General features: G+C 41.2%; 2 protein-coding genes across 9 annotated transcripts in view; one reads left to right on the forward strand and one right to left on the reverse strand.

The window, feature by feature from the left end:
- Positions 1-8974: 8974 nt before the first annotated feature.
- On the reverse strand, positions 8975-22479 carry LOC113617656 (translation initiation factor IF-2-like). The gene is made up of 3 exons (XM_027101250.1): positions 22324-22479; positions 18628-21690; positions 8975-12748 (listed from the first exon to the last, which is right to left on the reverse strand). Exons 1-2 carry the CDS (start codon positions 22477-22479, stop codon positions 20653-20655), a joined length of 1194 nt encoding a protein of 397 aa, XP_026957051.1. The 3' UTR covers positions 8975-12748; positions 18628-20652.
- Positions 19928-22598, forward strand: part of CHD1 (chromodomain helicase DNA binding protein 1) — a 75772-nt gene continuing 73101 nt past the window's right edge. For 7 of the 8 annotated variants that reach the window (XR_003431576.1, XM_027100541.1, XM_027100544.1 and 4 more), the window contains exon 1: positions 20995-21107. The gene's annotated coding sequence lies outside the window, so the exon portion shown is untranslated. Of the gene's footprint in view, positions 21108-22598 lie in introns of all 8 variants that reach the window. The other variant, XM_027100543.1, reaches the window with a different exon arrangement.

The raw sequence follows: 22598 nt of genomic DNA on the forward strand, positions 1-22598 counted from the left end.
TGGCTCACAGTGGGTACTGGGTCCATCAAAACAGCTAGTGGTCATTTCCTCAGTCCCTGAAGGTTACAATTGTGATTGACACACTTGGCAGTTGGAGTAATCCCCACACTGGGTTTTAGCTCCTGAAGTAAGAGCTATCATAGTGGGGAAGGCCAAGCAGAAGTCTGGGAAACTTATACCCAGCCCACTTCAGACAAAATAAACCAAAAGCAACATATATTTTAGGTGAGGATGGTGGAGATCAGTGCCACTCAAAACTCACAAGGGTCGTCTGTGATGGTTAATTTTATGTGTCAACTTGAGTGGGTCACAGGGTGCCAAATATTTGGTTAAACATTCTGGGTGTGTTTATGAGGGTGTTTCTGAATGAGATTAACATTTGAATTGTTTGACTGAGCAAAATGCCCTCCCCAGTGTGGGTGAGCCTTATGCAATCTGTTGAAGGCCTGAATAGAGCAAAAAGGCTGAGTAAGGGAGAATTTGCTCTCTCTGCCAGACTGTCTTTGAACTGGGACATCAGTCTTCTCCTGCCTTCAGACTCAGACTCTAACTAGAACTTACACCATCAGCGCTCCTGGTTCTCAGATCTTGGGACTTGGACTGGAACTATACCACGGGCTCTCCTGGGTCTCCAGCTTGCCAACTGCAGATCTTGGGACACCTCAGGCTATACAATTGCGTGAGCCAATTCCTTACAATAAATCTCTATTTATAGATATCCTATTGTTTCTGTTTCTCTGGAGATTCCTGACTAATATGGTCCCTATCATATCTCTATTTGTTTTTAATAAATTTATTTTTGGCTACGTTGGGTCTTTGTTGCTGCGTGCAGGCTTTCTCTAGTTGCGGCGAGTGGGGCTACTCTTCGTTGCGGTGTGCGGGCTTCTCATTGCGGTGGCTTCTCTTGTTGCAGAGCATGGGTTCTAGGCGCACAGGCTTCAGTAGGTGTGGCTCGCGGCTCTAGAGCGCAGGCTCAGTAGTTGTGGTGCATGGGCTTTGTTGCTCCGCGGCATGTGGAATATTCCCGGACCACGGCTCTCAAACCCGTGTACCCTGCATTGGCAGGTGGATTCTTAACCACTGTGCCAGCAGGGAAGTCCCTATCATCTCTCTATTTAATTCACCTGTCTGTCTCCTACAAAAACTGGATGAATCCTGGAGAATGACCATAGACAACAGCAAGCCCAACCAAGTAGCAGCCCTAATTGTAGGTGGCAGCCTTGAATTGTCTTTACTCAAGCATTTTAACACGGCTTCAGGTATACAGTATGTGAAAAAGCAAACTGAGCACAGAACGTTCTGAATGTTTATGCTATTTTCCTGTTTTTGTTTTTGTTGTTGTTTTTACAGTTGTTTCATCCACACCTCACTTATCTGAATATTTTTAGTCACTTGCCTTTGGTTTTTAAAAAGCATTCCACAAAAATTTCATGGAAAGAACCGTTTGCCTTCTTAGTTCATCAGTTTACATAAATTTTTCAATTACATAATTGCAATAACAAGTATAAGTAGCAAAAATAGGCTTAAGAACAAAAACATAATCTCTTAAAATACACAATTCAACATATAGGAGCAGAAATGTGTGTGTAGTACTAGAGTAGTTTACCACCTGTAAGCATTTAGAAATTCAGCATTCCAGTGACAGCAGTGTGTTTTACAGATGGAAAGGAGAGGATCTGTTATTCATTCCAAGGAGTTAGAGTAGATTTAAAGATTAAGTGGAGCTCAGTTATGAGTGTGTTTACATTCAGAAAGGACATGATTCTCATCTCTTTTTCCCTCCCCCCATGTGTGTGGGAGGAGCATGGAGGATAGTGGTAGGCGAATGTACTTTTGCTCTTTTTCAATGCTAAAAAGATCTGATCTTATCATTTGCCTGCTTCCAAACCACCATCAGTCCCCAATGCCTTCCAGAAAAATAAACTCCTTAAAAGTAGTGTATCAGGCCCATCACCGGCTCAGACTCCCTATCATTTCAGTCATATTTCTACCTCATGCCATTTCCCCCCACCAACCTCCCTGTCATGCCAAACCAGAGAAGATCATGCTTTTTCACTTACTCATGAGTTTGCTGCTCAGTCTAGAATGACTTTTTTCCTTCTTTTTAGGGTGACTTACATAATTTACTGTCCAAACTGGTACACATTTGAGAGTGAAAGGGGACATTAATCAGATGGGACATTGAGAGAACAGGTATGAACTGGGGTAGCCCTATGCAGACAGGTCTATGGTTCCCCTACTCATTATGGGCCCACCAATTGCTTCATTAATGTGATCTCAGTGCCTAACACTCAGCTTGTGCTCCAAAAAGCTTAGGTGAAATTGATTATATATTCTATGACCTTCTCCTATTGCTGTTTTTATTTCCCTCTCCAACCTTGTTCACCACTAATACATAGAGAAACTTGGTGTGAATGACAAAATGTGCCCTTTCTTCCTGGAAGCAAAATCCAGACTACACAGTGTGTGGACACAGGCTGGATTTCAGCCACCGCTTTCCCCTCATGTGGACACTTCTGTGTGTACTGAAAAAAATTACTCAATGTGTCTCCAACTATTTAGACTGTATAAAAATTAAGTGGTTGTGGAAGATACTGAAACACTCCACTAAAATACATGTCAGATGACACTTGAAATCTGGATGAGAAAAGACACAAAGTGAATTTGTAGTAGGAGTAGGAAAGTATCAAACATCTGAAATTTTATGTAGAGTGAACACGAGAGCACTGTGACCATCTACTGGGGAGTAATAAATTTGCTTTACATAGAAAAAGTTTTTTACAAGAGGAACATGGGCCATAATATTATGTAGGGAAAGTGTATTAACAATATCACCCTAAGAAAAAGAAAAGCTGATATTCTTACCAGTCAGAAACAGGCTATGATAACCATATATATAAAATGTCCATTTCATTTTAAGAAATCCGTCTTAATAAACAAGCATTCAGTACTTTTTCGGTTCAACACTTTCGCAGCATAGTGCATACATTTAAAGATATTGGCCATTAGACACTTAAACAAAGACATCTTCAAACTTCTTTATTCTTTTTAGATCTAGAACACCAAATATTTTAATCTTTAAACTGCCTTATTAAAGGGAATTCTCTGGTGGTCCAGTGGTTAGGACTCCACACTTTCACTGCCAAGGGCCTGGGTTCAGTCCCTAGTTCCCTGACTAGATCCCACAAGCCACGCAGCAGGACCAAAAAAAAAAAAAAAAAAGTAATTAAATAATTTTTTAAATGGAATCAATTTAAAATTCTAAACTTCATTAGGTTCTTTTTGAAAAATCTAAATAATTAAGGTACATGTTTAAGAAATCAAATAGTTTTGTAAGGCGAACAATGAAAAAGAATAGCCTGGGGCTCATCTCCCTTCCTTCCATCTCTCGGCCCTGTTTCCAAAAAGAAAACACTTCAACTATTTAAAGCTATTTCTTCTGTTAGCAAGCTCCACTTTTCTAAATAATGCATATTAACATATATACATATAATTTACATATTTTAAATATCTCTTGACTTGTTAAGAGAGAGTTGGATTTTGTCAGTTAGGATGCCTCAATTTCTAGTAATCCCAATCCCACCTGGTTTAAGAAATTAAGAAATGCACTGATTTCCACAATTAGAAGCCCAGAGTGTGCAATGAACCTGAGTCAGCTTCATGCAGTGGCTCTAGCTCCAGTTCTCTGTCACTTCCTCAGTTCTATTCTCCTCTGGGTGACATCCCATCCTTAGACTGCTTCTCCTGTGAGGGCAAAGACCTATAACACCTCCTGGTTTCACACTGACACACCCAAAATCCAGAGGAAGAAAGAAGTTCATTCTCTGATCTTTCACATTGGAATAAGGAAATCTCTTTTTTTCTGAATTCCTAGACAGCTTTATACTACAAACTGGGTCACAGCTCATTCCTGAATTATCCCCTATGGTCTAAGGAATGTCATGAATTTTTTGGCTTACACCTGCCCACCTATAAATTTATTAGAGTGGCACGGGGTATTGGATTACATGAGTCAATTAGGATTAATCAGGCCCACTTCTAAAGCTGAAGTACATGGCCACTATGCAGGGGGGAAAGGTGGAAGGGATGCTGAATGGCAATGCTGACTTCCACTGTGGGCATCTAGCACTCACACACCCCTCCCACCCCAACCACACTGAGAGAATTACATCATCATATTTATCTGAAACAGTAACAGTGTTAACTTTATCATGATCATGGAAAAGATGGCCATAGGGTACTAGGATTTTATTTCCTTTCTGTAGAACTTTTACACTTTACCTGTAACTTTTTAATTACTTTTAAAAAAAAAATCCTACAAAATTTACTTTCCACATATCCTTTACTTTTCCAAATGTTTCACTGTAGCAGTCTATCAAGGAGCTCACCTTCTTGGTAAGAAGGGGAGAAAGCAATGGGCAAGTAAGACAAGTAAAATGAAGTCATTGTAAATCATGATCATTACTATGAAGAAAACAAAGTAACTAGAAAAGTCACTGACGAAGCCCCCTTTAGAGTATGTTGTTTAGAAGACCTCTGTAAGGAAGTGACATCTGGCCTGCGACCCAAAGGATAACGAATAGCCTGCATGAGAAGAGCTGAAAGAAGCATTCCACACCTAGAAACAACCAAAGCGAAAGCCAGTGAGTGGAAAACAATTTGTAAGGCATGAGGATAGAAAGGAGGCCAAGTAGCTGGAACATAATGAGTAGGGGGGAGAATGATGGGGGTAAGACTTTGGAGAGCTAGACTGAAGTGAGATCATGCAGGCTCTTGGAAGACCATGGAAAGGAGTTTGGCTTTTTCTGAAAGGGTGTTAAACAGTAGAGTGATATGATTTGCTTTATGTTTTTAAAAGACCCCTCTGGTTTCTATGTTGAGAGTGGAAGGAAGGTAGGGGGCAGGGTAAGGCAGAAATGGAAGTATGAAAATCAAGCAGGGTACTACCGCCACTCTCTTCCTCATAGCAATTCTACTGGACTGTACATTTTGTCCTATAAAGGCAGTTTTTAAAAAAGAGGTTTTTTTTTTAACGTCTTTATTGGAGTATAATTGCTTTACAATGGTGTGTTAGTTTCTGCTTTATAACAAAGTGAATCAGCTATAAATATACATATATCCCCATATCTCCTCCTTCTTGCATCTGCCTCCCACCCTCCCTCTCCCACCCCTCTAGGTGGTCACAAAGCACCGAGCTGATCTCCCTGTGCTATACGGCTGCTTCCCACTATTTTACGTTTGGTAGTGTATATAAGTCCATGCCACTCTCTCACTTTGTCCCAGCTTACCCTTCCCCCTCCCCATGTCCTCAAGTCCATTCTCTACATCTGAACCTTTATTCCCGTCCTGCCCCTAGGTTCTTCAGAACTTTTTTTTTTTTTTAGATTCCATATATATGTGTTAGCATACAGTATTTATTTTTCTCTTTCTGACTTACTTCACTCTGTATGACAGCCTCTAGGTCCATCCACCTCACTACAAATAACTCAATTTCGTTTCTTTTTAAGACTGAGTAATATTCCATTGTATATATGTGCCACATCTTCTTTATCCATTCATCTGTCGATGGACACTTAGGTTGCTTTCATGTCCTGGCTATTGTAAACAGAGCTGCAATGAACATTGTGGTACATGACTCTTTTTGAATTATGGTTTTGAACAGTTTTGAAAATGTCTAATCAGCTTTATTTAATAATGTATTGTCACTTTAAATTAAATGTTAATTTTAACTATGAAGACCCATAGGACATCAAACTTAAACAAGGTACTCACATTTATTTTTCCTTCCGTTCAAATATGTCTATTTGTCTTGGCTAATTATTTCAGGTGAATCACGTAGGCTCACTTCCTCTGAAAGTTTTGCTTGTGATACATATGAATTGATAGTTTCATGTAATTTTTACTTACATTTCTCTAATTATAGTGATATTAACTGAACAGAGAAAAAAATAGGTGATCCATAGTTACAAATAATACTAAGAAACCATAGAATCAAATTGATTTCTATTTTTTTAAAAAATAAAGCATTTATGCTTTATTATAACTGTTATACCAAGTTTCCAAATACTTCAAATTTCAGGTTGAAAAATTAAAATCTATGGAGAAGCTTCTAGCTAAATAAGCATTCTTACTTCCTGAAATTTGTCTTAACACAAAAATTAGTATAAATGCAAACAATTTTTAAAAATTAGTATGTGAGTGCTCATGCTACTGAAATCACATTAGATTCCTTGCTGTTCCATAAACATAATAAGCCCACTCTAGTCTATGGCTTTCTCTCACTATTCTACATGGTGGAATGCCCCTGCCCTTGCCCCTGAAATATATCTGCAAGTCTCTCTTCTTTACTTTATGCAGGTGTTGGCTCACATATCTATTACCTTTTCAGGGAAGCTCTCTGTGATTCTGTTTAAAATACCATCCCTATCTCTCTCTCTCTCTATATATATATATATGTATGTGTGTGTATGTGTGTGTATATATACACACACACACATTTCATTTCTTTTCTTCATAGCACTTACCACTATTAGGTATAACATATGTTTATTTTCTGGCTCCCCTCACAGGAATATAAGCCCCAAACAATGCAGGGACTACTTTTGGTTGTTGTTGATTGCTGTATCTCAAACACTTAAAACAAAAAGCACAATACACAGATGTTCAACACATACTTGTTGAATAATAGTGTGTCCTTTTCAAATTAAGACCTATATTCTTAACATTAACTGAGTCTAGGCTGTCTTAAACTCATGATTCAACTATATCCTTTTCAAATGAAGACTTTCTTTGCTCCTGTATTATGAATCTCAGGATTAGGATCTGGGGCCACTATTCTCCTTTCTCCGAGAATATATGCTCCCTTGAAGCTAATGTTATCAGCTCTACCACTGATCAGTCCTCTGTAGCTGTCCATTCTGGTTACTCTCTTATTTATTATCAACTTTAGTTCCTGGTTTACTATCATATTTTCCCTTTTCAAGACTATATACAGAGTTTCCCTGGTGGCGCAGTGGTTGAGAATCTACCTGCTAATGCAGGGGACACGGGTTTGAGCCTTGGTCTGGGAAGATCCCACATGGCGCGGAGCAACTAGGCCTGTGAGCCACAACTACTGAGCCTGCGCGTCCGGAGCCTGTGCTCCGCAACAAGAGAGGCCACCACAGTGAGAGGCCCGCGCACCACGATGAACAGTGGCCCCCCTTGCCACAACCAGAGAAAGCCCTCGCACAGAAAGGAAGACGCAACACAGCAAAAATAAATAAACTCCTACCCCCAACATCTTAAAAAAAAAAAAGACTATATACAGTCATTCCCAGTGACTTTCAAAAATATATGTAGATGGCCCATCCAACAGCACAGTCTCTTAATTCTTTTCTTTTTTAAAAAATTTATTATTTTTGGCTGCACTGGGTCTTCGTTGCTGCGTGCGGGCTTTCTCTAGTTGCGGTGAGCAGGCTTCTCATTGCAGTGGCTTCTCTTGTTGCGGAGCATGGGCTCTAGGCGCACGGGCTTCAGTAGTTGTGGCTCACGGGCTTCAGCAGTTGTGGCACACGGGCTTAGTTGCTCTGCGGTATGTGGGATCTTCCCGGACCAGGGCTTGAACCAGTGTCCCCTGCATTGGCAGGCGGATTCTTAACCACTGCACCACCAGGGAAGCCCTTAATTCTTTTCTGTTTCACTGTTTATTTGTTTTTTTGGTTTGGCTGTTTATCCCTAGCACTTCTTTTTGGTTTTCTTAGGTTTTCCATCTCTCTGCTTACATTATCTTCCATGATGTCTACTTTATCCATTAGAGCCTTTAGGATACTAATAATAATTGTTTTAAATTCCCAGTCTGATAATTCCAATATTCTTGCCGTGTCTGGGTCTGATGCTTTCTCTTTCTCTTCAAATTATGTTTTTTGCCTCTTGATATAACTGGTAATTTTTTTTTATTGATATCTAGATATGCTGTATCGGGTAAAAGAAACTGCTGGAAATGGTCTTCAGCAACGCAGCAGTGATGTGTGGGGACAGAGGAAGCATTCTCTAGTCCTATGATTAGGTCTCAGTCTTTTAGTGAGCCTATGCCTATGGACTGTGTACTTCACAAGTGTTCCTCAGTTTTCTTTCTGCCCTCTTGGGTGGGACAGGATGGCTAGAGTGGGCTGGAGTTGGGTATTTCCCTTCCCCTAGGTCAGTTAGGCTCTGATAATATCCCAGCAGATTGGGCTCTGGTTAACTAGGTCCCCGCCGAGAGCAGCTTTCTTTAGAACAGAGTGCTCTTAGATATTTCAAAATGGGTCCTTTTCCCTTCCTCCTGCTGGAAGCCCAAGAAGATTTTTTGTCAGATATGTACTGTGGGAACCTAGTCGAACTCCTAGAGGTAAACGTTATGATTTTGTCCTCCCTACCCGCCCATGACTGAGTCCCCTGAAGTTTTTAACTCTTAGAGTTGTCTGCACTGGGCTTCCAGCAATTCATAATTATAGTTCAGATTTTCTTACCCTGGACTGATTCCCACAGTAGTTTATGCTCACCTCTGCTTAGGTAAACTGTGACTCCCAATATTCTCCTGTCTCTCCAATCTCGGGGACAGAGGTTTGTCCTGTGTCCTCTCCCACCTTACGGATCCAAAAAGAGTTGTTGATTTTTCACTCAGTTAGGATGGAGCGGAAACTTGTAAGCTCCTTACACGCCGAACCAGAAACAACTTAATTCTCTTAACTTTATCACCTCCAAAGACTATTACACAATCTAAACTCATATCTTAGACTAACCCCAGACCACGTAAGCCCTAATAACTGCACTACCTGTGAAATGTCAATTTTGGGCATCTTATTCAGCCCACCATCACTTTAGGTTGGCAATAAGTGTTTGGCCTCTTAGAGATGTCCAGTCCATTGACCCCCACCTCCCACCCTCACCCCACTACTTTTTAATTATCTGTATTTACTCCCACATTTACCCAGTTTGAATTTCATGGTTCATCATTATATTCATTCCTTTTTAAGCACAATCACCAACTCTCTCTGTTGAACTCACTTAACAGAATCCCAGAACTGCTTGAACTCAGTTTGGTTCCTTGCGCAGAGAACCAAGCAACTTAATAAAGAAACAATACAATTAGCTGACTGATTTTTTTTTTGAAATTCATGACCACAGACTGCAAATGAACACTCAAGACAACCTAGCAGTCCTACTATGCTTCCCTAGGAAGTTCATGTTCACATTCCCTGAGGTAAAAATGTGTTATTTTTTTCCTGCTTTGTCAAACTCCTTCACTCTACCCATTTTCAGCTGGTGATCCTACTCCATAATTCATTGTGAATACAGAAACCATCAGAGAGGATTTACTTCATTTTCATTCCAACAAATATTCACACCTCTCTGCATCTGTACTCACCTTCTCAGCCTCTTTTCTGTAAAAAATTGAAAGAGTGTCATTTTTCCTATCATGGGCAATTCTAACTCTTAACACCTACAGTTTCTTTTCTTCTCAGTATTTTGCTTCTTCAGTTACTCCATTTGTCTACTGCACTTCATCACATTTTCATTCTCTACTTATTATTCATGCAACATACATTAGTTATTATTCTTCCCACATACATTAGTATTTCCTACTTAAAAATCCTCTGACTTCCTCCATCTATCACTACACCTCTCTGAACTTTTCACAGCAAACGTTACACATAAACACATTTACACATATATATATACAATTTTTATAAGAAAATGATATTGAATATTTATAACAAAAAGTAGCATTCTCTCCCCCACCCCTCTCCACTCCCAACTATCTTCAGCATTTCTAGCTCTTTGATATGTCTCCACATTTCCAAATAATATGTTTGTATTGCTTTTTATCAATTAACGTATTTAGATACTAATGAATGGCAAATGAGGACCTCAACTCAAATGTTGTTACTTTACCATCCCCAATTTATCTTGATTCCATCTTGTCTACATCTCTAAAGCTACTCCTCTAATCCTAACAGGCCATTATACACTAAAGTAGGTCCCTAAGTGGAGAGCTAGAGAGTGGAGAGCCACTCTTGCTACTACTATTATCCATTTTCTACACAGCAGCTAGAACAATCTTACGGAAGGCAAATCAGATTATGCAATTCTCTGGTGTAAAAACTTCCAATGGCATCCTGCTGTGTTTGGAATTAAACCCCAAATGCTTTCCATAGCCCTCAAGGCTCTAGATCAAAGGAGGTTCCTTGGCCATCTCTTCAATCTCATGTCAACCCAGCTTCCCCCTCGCTATGCTTCAGCTATATTTGTCGCCTTCAGTTCTTCACACGTCACAAACCCTTTCATACCTTAGGGTCTTTGCACTTGTTCTCCTTACTGCTCTTCTTGTGGTTCTTGCCACAGTAGGCTCTACCTCACTCTTCCAGTTACAGCTCAAAGAGGCCTCCTCTGACCACCCCACTGCTCTTCCCATCTGAGTATGTCTCTCTCTACTCTCTCTGACATTACACTATCTATCTCTCCTTTATAGAGCCCATCCCAGCTTGTAAGCTTATTTCCTCATTAACCTCTCTTCTCCTCCTTCCCCAAACTAGAATGTCAATTCCAAGTAAGAAAAACCCTTGTCCATCTTAACACTATTTTGAATGTAACTAGCCCTAGGATAGGTATATAAAGCCCATACAAGAAATACTTGGATTAATTCTGCAATCTGTGGACTAAATATAAATTTAACTAGCTCGCTAAAGTATACATTGTACCCAGCAGGAGTGGGATAGTAAATAATGGCCCTTGAAATCTCATAAGGCATAAGTTAACTGACCACATTCCTAGTCAGTTATTAGAAAATCTGTCTATATCCAGTTTGGATTCTCTTGTTCAGGGTCCTCCAGGGCCACTCTTGACAAGGGACACTAAGGTTCTTCATTTCGGGAAAGGATACCCACTTCTACCTGGTGCAGATTCTTTTGTACTGGAAAACAGGAGGTGCTTGAGGGATTGAGATAGTCTGTGGTCTGAGTCTACTTTGGGATTTTACGGCATGCAACTGCTCTACTGTGGAGGAGAGCCTGCTAATTTTCTTTTAGGCAGATTCCTTTTCCATTTAGCTAATGCTGAAGACTTTAGTGAGTCTGGTTTCTCCTTAAGTTGTCAATCTGGACTTGTTTCTTAGCAACAGTTGAGACTCTGTCCATCCCCGTTGTTCTCTGCTTTAGCCTCAAAGCAAACAAGAGAAAAAGTAGGCAAGGCAGTTTGCAGTTTGTCATTTAGTAATATTCCCAGACACATACTGCATTCCAATCCTAGTGGCTATTGATAAACAATGTGAAGGATCATCACACTTTTGTGAAGCATGAGAGGGGATGGGAAGTGGAAAATGTTTTGGAAGGAGCTGAGGAATTAGAGTCCTTAATATCATTTGTTCTTCCTTGAAAGTCCTATTCCTATTACTAAAATTTCACTTTCTGGTATTCAATGTCAAAACTTTAGTGTTAGAAACAGGTGGAAAAAAAAAATTATGTTGCCATTCAATGAGCCCCTTGAGTAATCTCTTGATCTAGTTGTACATTCTCAGCCCAAAGGCAAATTGGCTTCCAATAATTGCTAAATCAAATTTGCTAAATTTCACACAACCCGTTCCAATCTACTTTCACCTAGGAACTCTGTTCAGAATTCCTCTCTTTTCCAACATACTTTTCAAAACTCCACACATAGAAACCAATGCACTCAATATTTTTTATATTTGGCTACCAAGATCTCTGGGCCCTACCTCAGTGACTACATTAGTCTGAGTTCTGAGACAATATTGGAGAAAGCCTGGGTAAAAGATTCACTATTGCACAACAGAAGCTAACAGGTTCCCATCTTAAGGTAGGAGAGTCTTTATTACCTGCAGCCCCACCTCGATTCAGTCAGTTTTAGTCTCTCTGAGCTTTGTTATTTGCGTTCCCATTCATAGTCAAACTAGAGCAGGACACTTTCAGTTGCAATTGGCTGATCCACTTAGGCAAAGACATGAAATTTTATTATAAGGATAAATTATGATAAATAATTCAAAGATAGGGAGCAGACTACCCTTCTCAAGGGACTGAGCTCAGGAACTGGAAAGCTATCAGGAACCAAGGCAGCTATCATACATGTGTCTGATATGTCAGCACTTCATGAAAACACAGACTGGATTCAAACTGCCCAGGTTTTATTTTAGCTTCCAAAAAGAAAGAGAGAAAGAAAAGAAAAATATTTTAGCTTCAGCGCTTCAGCACGTATTTTTAGTCAAGCTTCTCAGTTTCCTTACCTGTAGATAACAGTACCAATCTCATAGTTATAACATTTATAACACCAAGTGATACAGTAAGTAATCTGAGATTATTCTTGTTTTTGCAACACAACTCTGACTTTCCATGTGCTGCTTCCAAACAAAGTACCCTGGCCTAACTTTACGTTTCTCAGGAAAAGATCAGCTGTCTGATGAACTTTCCAATTTTAAATTATCAGAACAATCTGATTGGTCCAGATAGGGTTCAGTTGTTCATCCTGGCTAAAGCTAGGATAGTGTTCCTATGAAACCTTTCGCAAACCTAAATGAGGTAAAGCAAAGAAGCAATTACCTTAGGACACATCTTGCTAATGGATGCACAAAATAAATGGAGATAAAGCATTGATGCTCACAGACACAGTTCAAAGCATGATGGCTTGATGCTGAGAGGCTGAGTGTAGTTCCCAGGGAAGGAGCTTGGAAGTGCCACTCTTGCTGCTCAGGGCGCATGCCACCTGGTACAACGGCTCACTGCAAAACAAATGCTGAATGCTATTTTCGCTTTTCATCTTATTTTGTAAAAGCAAAAGTCCTCTTCGGATTTCTTTTGTTTAGTGAAAACAGGTACTAAGGTATGTTTTTCATAAAAGTGAAGTGGCATAAAGTGAACTTTTGAAAAGGGGATACCTATACATATATAGCTGCTGAGGCCCACCCTAAATGTCTCTGGATATTCCTCAGTGGTAGGGGATCATGAATCAAGGCTGAATTTTTTTTTTAAGAATTTTTTTATACTTCTCCCAACTCACTGATCTTCTATTCTTCCATAATCACAAAGATAAGGTCCCAATGTAAGAACTTGCCCAAAGTCATACGGTAATAATGGATGAAGGTGTGGTTCAAAACTAGGTCTGACTCCAAATCCAAAATTTACTTTCACTATACAATGCACTAGAGTTGCTTTTATCTGTTGAGAACATGTTAGGTAGCCAACCCTTTATTTAACCAAGTCCTTAAGATACAAGATTTCAAGTAGTTCAAAATTAGGTTTCCTGATTTTTTTTCATAATTTTTAATTTTTAAAAATTGGGGTACGGCATGTGTAAAGTTCACAAAATTTAAATGTCCAGCTTGATGAACTTTTTCATATGTATGCATTCATATAACAACCAATGAGATCAAGATCCAAAACATTTCCATCATTTCATAAGGCTCCCTTTTGCCCCTTCTAAGTCAATACCCATGCCCAGAGAGGTAACTACTATCTTGACTTCTATCAACATGAATTACTTTTTTTCTTGAATTTCATATAAATGGAATAATATTGGGTTGGCCAAAAAGTTTGTTCGAGTTCCATCACATCTTATGGAAAAACCCAAACAAACTTTTTGGCCTACCCAATACAATATGAATTGGTTTTTGTCTATTTCACTCAACAAATACCTATGAGATCCATCCATATTATTATGTGTAGCAGTTTATTCATTTTTATCGCTGGGTAATATTCCATTGTAAGAATATATTTCACTTTGTTCCTATTTGAGGCCATAATGAATCAAACTACTATGGATATTTGTATACAAGACTTTTAGAAGACACCTGCACTCAATTTCTTGGATATACACTCAGGAGAGAAACTGCTGAATTACAGGCCTAAATTCAGCTGTAATGGATACTGTCTATCCATTTCCCAAAGTGACTGCAATCAAAGTATACCCCCACCAGCAATAAGCGTTTCAGTTGCACTATATTTTTTAAACTAGGAAAATAATGTAACCAGTCTATTGAGCTAGTCACACTTCATAGTTCTACAAATTTATTTTATTTGAGGTTCTCTTGTTGCTGGTTATAAGCAAGGCTAAGTTGTTAGGTGGAGCTAAGTTGTTAGGTAGATCCTCATTCATTAGCACTCTTACTAAACTGTAAGCCCCACCCGTTAAGACTTTACTAAAAAATACTACTTAGGGCTTCCCTGGTGGCGCAGTGGTTGGGAGTCCACCTGCCGATGATGCAGGGGACGCGGGTTCATGTCCCGGTCTAGGAGGATCCCACATCCCGCATGCCATGGAGTGGCTGGGCCCGTGGGCCTTGGCCACTGAGCCTGCGCGTCCAGAGCCTGTGCTCCGCAACGGGAGAGGCCACAGCAGTGAGAGGCCCGCGTACTGCAAAAAAAAAAAATACTACTTAGCTTGCCATCCTATTTTATAGCAGGGTTTCTCAACAATGACATTATTGTAATTTTGGGCCAGATAATTCTTTGATGTGGGGGGTTGTCCAGTGCATTGTAGTATCTTTAGCAGTACCCCTGGCCTTTACCCACTATATGTCAGCAGCTCCAACCCCCTTTCCCATTCATTGTGACTACCAAAAATGTTTCCATATTTTGTCAAATGTCCTGAGAGGCAAAATCTCCCCGTTAATAACCACCGTTTTCAAAATAAGTGACCTGGCCTCTCCCTACTTCATCTAAACTAAATGTTGAGGCAATGCAGTGTTAACATGATGATGTCCATAGTTTTTAAACGTCAGTGGCACATTAGAATCATCATTTAAAAAGCGTTTAAAGAATGCATATGCCCAGGTCCCTTCTCAGAACAATGGAATGGAATTCCTTGAAGTAGGGCTTCAGCATTTTTATCGTGAAGTTCCTCAGGTATTTCTAAATTTTGGCACAGTTCAGAACTACTTTCTTAACAGATTACTTTTCCCATGAATATATGCTTTAAAACAGATTTCTACCAAAAACTTTTCAAACATTAGTAGAGCACAAGGCATGTATTTGGGGAGTAGAAGGCTCACAGAAACTCTCAAATCACAGCAATTAAATGGCCACCTATAGTCCATAACTATAAACACTGGTTATCTAGTATTCAGTTCCTGATTGAAAAAAAAAATTTTATTTTTTCCCCAAATTACTTTGAAATGTTCATGTATTTTCTTTTTAAATTATTATTATGTGGTAATCTTTCCAGCTAATTCTTGTAGCTAACTCATATTCACTCTCTCTCTCATAATGACATTTTCCATTGTCTTTGAAACACTCTAAATCTTTCACCTAAATAAAAATCCACAAAAGCCAGCAAAAAAAAAAAAAAAAAACTCATATTCCCTCCCAAGTCAAAGTTAAATCACCTAAATGAGAAATTCAGACTCAGATTCCACTTTTTCATTTATCACGTTCTACTCCAGTCTGGCTTCTAGCCCTATTATTCCAACAAAATAGTTCTTGCTAAGGTAACTGATGACCATCATGTTACTTAATCCAGTGGCTATTATTCAGGCCTTATTTCACCATAGCACTGGACACTATTCACCACTCCTTCCTTGAAGCACTCAGACCTTTGTCCTCTATTGCACTTCACCCTTCTGACATCGCAACTCCTTATCCAGCTAATCTTCCTCTACCTAGCCAAAAATTAATTGAAGTTCTTCACTGTACAGTCCTAGGCTGTCTTCCAAGCCTATTTCACATACACTAAAGATTTTAATTTCCCCCTACACACTTAACAGTTTTTATTTTCAGTTTAGATCTCCCTTCTCAGGTCCAGACTTCTATCCAAAAGCTTCTTGGATGACTCAATGACACGAGAAACTCTAAACTAAATTCTAAACTAAATCTATCATCTTCACACCTACCCATTTCCAAACATATTACCATTCAGTTCCATTCCATTGTATGTACAGCTTCCCTCCTTCTCCTAACCCTGAATCCAACTGCATCAACAAATCCTATGGACATTTCCTTCCAAATCTACTCTCTCTACTTCCATACTACTACCCTGCTTCATTAAAGTTATTTCTAATCTTTTAGCCTCCTAATTCAAGAATTTTGTGTCGACTTTGACCCACCTTTAATCCATTTTTGGAATTTACAGTTAAAATTTTCAATTTGTAAATCTCATCATTACCACCCAATTTAAAATCTGTCAAAGGTTTCCCTTTATTCCAGGCAAAGAACCTACTTCTTAACCTGGCCTTTGGGCCCTGAATGGTCTGGCCACCATGCAGCTTCATCATCCTCAGTTGTTGCTCCAGCAGTACTGTACTTCTTTTAGTCCCTTATAGAGTGACAATGTAACTTATCCAAACCAGAACACTTCTGAAAGTAAAAAAAGGCCTATCCTTGGCAAACTGGGATGTAAGTTGATATTATCTTTCTGGCCCCCGAATTTTTGCCATGTTGTTACCGTTTACCTGTTACGAAGCTCTTCACTTCCCTTTTATCTAATCCACATTAAATTCTTAGTTCTCATGGTTTGCAAGGCAGAAATAGAGACACAGATGTAGCGTACAAACGTATGGACACCAAGGGAGGCAAGCGGGGGTGGGGGGTGCGGTGGGATGAATTGGGAGATTGGGATTGACATGTATACACTGATGTGGATAAAATAGATAATAAGAACCTGCTGTATAAAAAAATAAAATTCAAAAAAAAATTCTCAGTTCTCAGATGTCACTTCCTTTAGGGAGACTTTTGGGACTAGGGTTCTGAACTATGAATTCTCACGGCACTATGTTTCTTCATACCATTTTTCTCAGTTATGATTTCCAAGTGTGTTTGTTTCTTGCACTAGACTTTAACTCTTGAAAGTGTCTGTGTTTGCTCTATTATAACCCTCCCTCCCCCACCCCTGTAGAATGCCTGGTATGCAATGTATTGAATAAATGTGGATATAATGCAATGGGAAACAGAGTCTGCTCAAGGAGCTCACAATGTAATATGGAAACAAATGCTTTATTACAATATAACGATATGCTGTATTTGCAGAATACAAAATTTCCTAAAAGGGAAATGAGAGAGCTACATGACATGTCTCGTAGGGTTTTGGCACAATTTGTCAGTGTACTCAACAGCTATTGATTTACTTACATCTAAAATAAAATGATTCATAAGACAGATGGACTATATCCATTTACAGTGATACTGATACATTCCCAAAGACCTGGAGAAATGTATGGCTGGAGTGTCAAGTGTCTGCTAGGAATGATGGGATGCAATGCTGGAATCATATTGTGAACAAAGTAATTAAAATATTACGTATGCAAATATATGTGGTACACTTAAACATATGTATTTGAAGCAGGGAAGTGATATCACTAGATTTCAAATCTGAAGGAAGCCTATAGGGTGACCTGGAGGGAAAGGTGTAGGGAATAGAACCTAAGTAAACAAAGTAGTGGGGATTAAGGAGAAAGGCTGAAGACAACATACATGAGGTAAAATGGACAGTAAACAAAGGATTTGGGGGAGAGGAAGGAATGATACAGCATCAAGGCATCAATCTGATATTTTGAGGTTAGCTACTTAAACAACACTTTTCCCCATCTGCACACTTAATTTTTAAGTGAAATCTTTGTATCCACTTCAATACCTATTAGATTTTATACACAGTTGCTTCTTAGTATCATCTCTAAGAGCGTTACATTTGAAATTTTACTTACTATGATTTAAGAATTTATCACTAAAAATCTCCAAATACAGTGGCCATAAACAAGGTGGATGAGCTGTTGGTGGTTATCAGAACAATCTAGTTTTTCCAAACACTGCTTAGAACCTAGAAATTGTGCATTTCAGAAAGGGAGTGTTCAGCATGTGTAATTAGGAAAAACTTTCCAAGGTGACTGACTCCTGTCCCTGCCCAACACTGGGAACCACAGCTACTCTCCTATAATTTTTAAGATCAAGAAAATAGAAAATGTACAGTAAATTTTCACTGTAAGATGACTTGGGATTTCATGGGTTCTATTTATAGCAGACTTTGTAAATTTAAGTATCATATTTGGAGGACACTTTCTCTGTTTGGCAAAAACCCGGGAAATGATGTCATAGATTGAGATTCTAGAGTATTTTAATATTGTCCTGATTGTTTTAGCAGCTTTTTGTATACAAATCCTCTAGGCAACAAGAACATAATTATGGAATTAAAATACTATCTTGGCATCCAAAATGTTAACAGAAAAGCAAGAGTTGTTACTGTCTTTATGCTGCACATCTCACAATTCTGGGTAAGTGGTTTTCAATCTATTCCCACCTAAGGATACCCATTGGTAACTAGTCCTAGTAGAGCATGTCAGAATTAAGAACCTATAAAGTGCTGTCCCAGATTTTGTAAAAGTAATATTCTTTCCAAAGAATATGAAATTTCCCAAATGGAAAATCAGATAGTAATAAAGACCTCCTGGTTGATGTTAATTTTCAGGGATTTTTGCTATTCATGTGTTCAGATTATTTACTGTTTGTCTATTGTTTTCAGTAGACTTTTCAAAAAGTAGACATACAGTTTGTTTAAACAAAGTGAAACTGAGAATTTAACTATGCAGATAAAATATGGTCAAAAAATATTTTTGTCTTATTTATCAACTGACTTTTAAAAAACTGAACTGGTAAGATTTTTCAATTTTCCACTTACCTTGTATTTCTCCACAGTCTCAATAGTCATTCTAAAATCCTGTGACGTCATAAAGTATATTATAATTTTACCAGAAATATAAGTCTCCAAGGTTCAATATATTATTAAAAATTTGGCAAGGTTTTTTCTTTTGTCTGCAAAACAAGTGTCTCAAAATTATACGTAGCATATCACATCCAAACACCAACTCAGTTTAAAAAGGTGCTTTCAAAAAACATATAAAACAGATTAAGTCAATACAGTAAGCATTTTTTGGTGAGGTAACAAAATGCAATATGGTTATAATTGAAGACTTTATTATCTGAATCACACTTCTGATTACAAAATTCTTTACCTGCCATGTTTTTCTCGGGTTTTTATTTTTTACTTACCACTCTAGTAATCCAAGAAATAAATTAGTCCGAGGAACAGGAAGTTCCTATTATCAAGGCACCTTATCATAATTTTATAAAGCACAGTATTAAAAATTAGCACTTAGTTTCTAAGGACTTCAGAGATGAATATTTGAAAGATCTTTTTATTCCTCACAACCCAGAATTATAGCTATTTAATAACTAGGATAAAAAAACAGGCTGCGCATAGATCATTTTGCAAACTATGGTGGTGTTTCATTTTGTTTCACTATTCATTGACCACAGACATACTCATTTTTTTCGAGAGACTGTGTCTACCTGTTTGCCTTCCCCTACTCCCCAGGGGTGAGTATACCTTTCCATATAATAAATACATATTTGGTGTTATGTTTGGAGATCTTTTTGAGGGCTCGGAACAAACTGTTTTAACAGACAGTAGACTAAAACTTGAATATTTCCCACATGTGAAAATAATTATTTTGGGAATGAAGCTACCGCATTCAAACTCATTTGACTTGGAAGGCAGTCCTTTACATCAGATCAAATAACTGAAGAATGGGATTAGAAAGTTTCAGAAATTATCATTAACCTGGGCTGACTCAAGACTGATCTGTGGACGAGAAAAATAATGGAAGTGTAAAATAATTCTGACTTAAAAAAATGGTTTAAAGGAGAGAAGCGGAACACTCCCGTGCTTGAAAAGGTAGTGTTTCTTTGGACAGATCTAAAAGGTTGTAACTGAGGCCCTCAGTTACAGTTATGAAAGAAACCGTCAACTAAGTTGCAGTACGCTAACCTGCGACAGTTACTAACGTCTCTCGCGTTGCATTTTTTGTAGTGATTTGGCACCGCACCCTCCACCAGCCCTTCAGGAAGCGACCTGGAAACGTTCTACACGTTTTATTCCTGAACCGGGCACGGGCTACCCACAAATGAGTCAAGAAGGGTCACAGGGTGTCAACAACTCGGTCTCTGTTTTCTCTCCGCCTCCTCAGGTGCCCGGCTCGCACCTCCCTTAGGGAGCCTTTGTCTCAGGTCGCCTAAGCGTAGGAGGCGGCGGGAGGTGACCACAGTGGCCCAACAGTTGGGTTCCCAGGCTGCCTGGTGTGACGCAGCATTCCCCTCCCCGCCTCTCCAGACAGGCGCTCAGACCCGGCGCGGGGCCGAGGCCTGGGCTACCGACCGCACGTTCGACCCCGCCCCCTCGGCTTATCCAACACAGCCCTTCCGCGGCTCCCCAAGCCCCATCAGTCTCCAATATCTCCCCACCCCTCTGTTTCCCTAGTTCCTTCTCGGGCTCTCGGTTGTGACGTCCTTACGCAACCGCCCCGAGTGACAGTAGCCTCCATACCCGCAAGGAGCGAGCCTGCAGCTCCCACTTCCCGGAATTCAAGTCCGGGCCGCTAAGGGAGGGAACCCGGGCAAGGCTCAACAGCCCACCACGGTAGCCAGAGTCCAGCAGCCTCTGCGCGGCCGGCGTGCGCGTTCCCATCAGTGCGCGTGCGCGCACTCGCCCTCCGCCCCGACACAGCACCAATCGTCTTCTTCCTACGCCCCACGACTCCAAAACGTAGCCCCTCCCACTGTCCGCGCGCCAGTTGGTGGAGTTCGGCGTGCGCGCGCCCGCTTGCCCGCCTCGCGCCCAGTGGGGAAGGGGAGTGAGCCGAGCAGCTTACGTCGCGCGGGAGGCGGAGGCAACGGCTACCTCTGTGGCGGCGGCGGCGGCGGCGGCGGCGGAGGCGCCTACGACGGAGACGGTTGCGCTAGCTCTCTCGGCGTCATGGCGGCTGCCGGGAGCCGATAAGCGGCGGGAGCGGGGGCGCGCGCGCGGCCGCGGTGAAGACGACGACTCGTTACTTCTTGCTTTTGCTGACCTCGCCGTTGGTGCTTTAATAATGAATTGATTGTTGGATCCGCTCCGCAGGGGATAGCGCGTTGGAGCCGCGGGCCGGGGCTTCCCCTTCTCCTCCGCGTCCTTCCCCTTCCCTCTCGCCCTCACGGACTCCTGCTTACCCCGAAACCCCCGGAGCCCGAGGACTCTTGGTGGCGGAGACCGCGGGCCCGGGCACAGGGGAGGCCGCCGATCGAGTTGGCTCTCTCCGCCCCGCGAAGCCTGCACGCCCGCCGGTAAGAAGGGGGTCGGCGGGCGGGTCTGGATGTGGCGGGGAGGACGGGAGCTGGCCAGGCGGAGGGCGGGGGCGGCGCGGTGTCCGGGCAGCGGCCCAGCGGCCGGGCGCCGGGCATAGGCCGGGGCGGTCTGAGAGGGCCGGCGGCGGCGGATGGACTCGCCGCTCAGGGGGCGTGTGAGTGGCGAGAGCAGGCCGGCGCCGAAGACCGCATCCTCTCTCCGGACGGGCGTGCAGCTGGCGGTCGAGACCGGGCTTCCTCGGCCTGGGGCAGGCCGGGCCGCGAGGGGAAAGCTGCGAGAAGCTAGCTGTGCGCTTGGCCGGTGCGTGGGTCCCGCCGCCACCCGGGCTCCCAGCACGTGGGGAGCGGCGGGGAGGGGGAGGGGGCAGCAGCCCGGGCGAGCCCAGGAGGGCGCGGGGTGGGTCTGTAGGAAGTTTGAGGCGGGAAGGGAGACTCCGGGACCGAGATGGAGGCCCTGGGAGGGATGGGGGTGGGGGGGGGGGGTGCGTCCGGGTGGCCGGCTGATTGGAGCGAAGCTGCGACGGACGGGGGAGGAAGGTTTCCAACCTCCTTTCGAGAACCGCTTGAAAACTTAGCAGGAGGAAAGCAACTGATAAAAGACGGGGCAAAGAAAAGGCGAATTGAAGAGGTTTAACGATTTAGGGAAGAATCATTGTTAAGACGAGTGAAAGGCAGGAGAGAGCTGCGGGTGCTTGGAGCTTCAGAACTTACGGTTGTAAGAAGGGGCTCAGAAAGAGGACTTAACTCTGAGAAGGAAAATGAGGAGGAGAAAGGAAGTTACAAAGTACAGAGAAAGCCATTTTGAGGGGCAAAAGGGAGGTGAAAAAGAAAGAACGAAAAGAGGAGTGAACTTTCTCAATGAAGAGAGACTTTTGGGAGAGGCAGTTTGTTAGAGTACCTAGATTTTTAAGATCTAATTGTTTAATAGTTAATCTCTTTGGCTAGTTGGAATTAATATTTAACATTAGGAATAAATGTTGCGTGAAATAATTTTTAGATAACAATTCTTGCTAAGTCTACTGGACTGTAGTTTCTGGATTATTAAAATCCCGATCTAGATGCAGAGTTTGCTATGATTAAGTTGGCAGCAACCTATTTCCCCCCTCTTTTTTTGTGGAATGGAAATAATCGTAGGAGTAAATTCTCTTTGCTGAGGTCGGAGGACAGCTCTGCTCTCAGTCGTCTGTCTCGGTACTTTCTGGCTGGGGAAGGATCTGACGTCTCCTTCCCCCGCTTCTTCCTCTCCCTCCCCTGCCAGAGATCTCCTTTGTTTATTAGTGGGTGGCTTGTAGGTGACTCTCCAGTGTTGTGCTGATATGTTGAAAGGTGGAAATGTTGTATCTTGGTCCATGATTTCTGCCCCAAACCCCCTACTTAAAAGATCATAGTGTATATTCTGTTACCTTTTTCCCCCGGAGGAATCTCTGCATGTCCAAACTGGATATATATACTGTATTATTTAAACTTAAA

The sequence above is a fragment of the Aethalodelphis obliquidens genome, unplaced genomic scaffold (assembly GCF_003676395.1).
Source record: "Aethalodelphis obliquidens isolate GAN/ISIS:26980383/991018 unplaced genomic scaffold, ASM367639v1 scaffold4, whole genome shotgun sequence".
Classification (NCBI taxonomy): domain Eukaryota; kingdom Metazoa; phylum Chordata; class Mammalia; order Artiodactyla; family Delphinidae; genus Aethalodelphis; species Aethalodelphis obliquidens.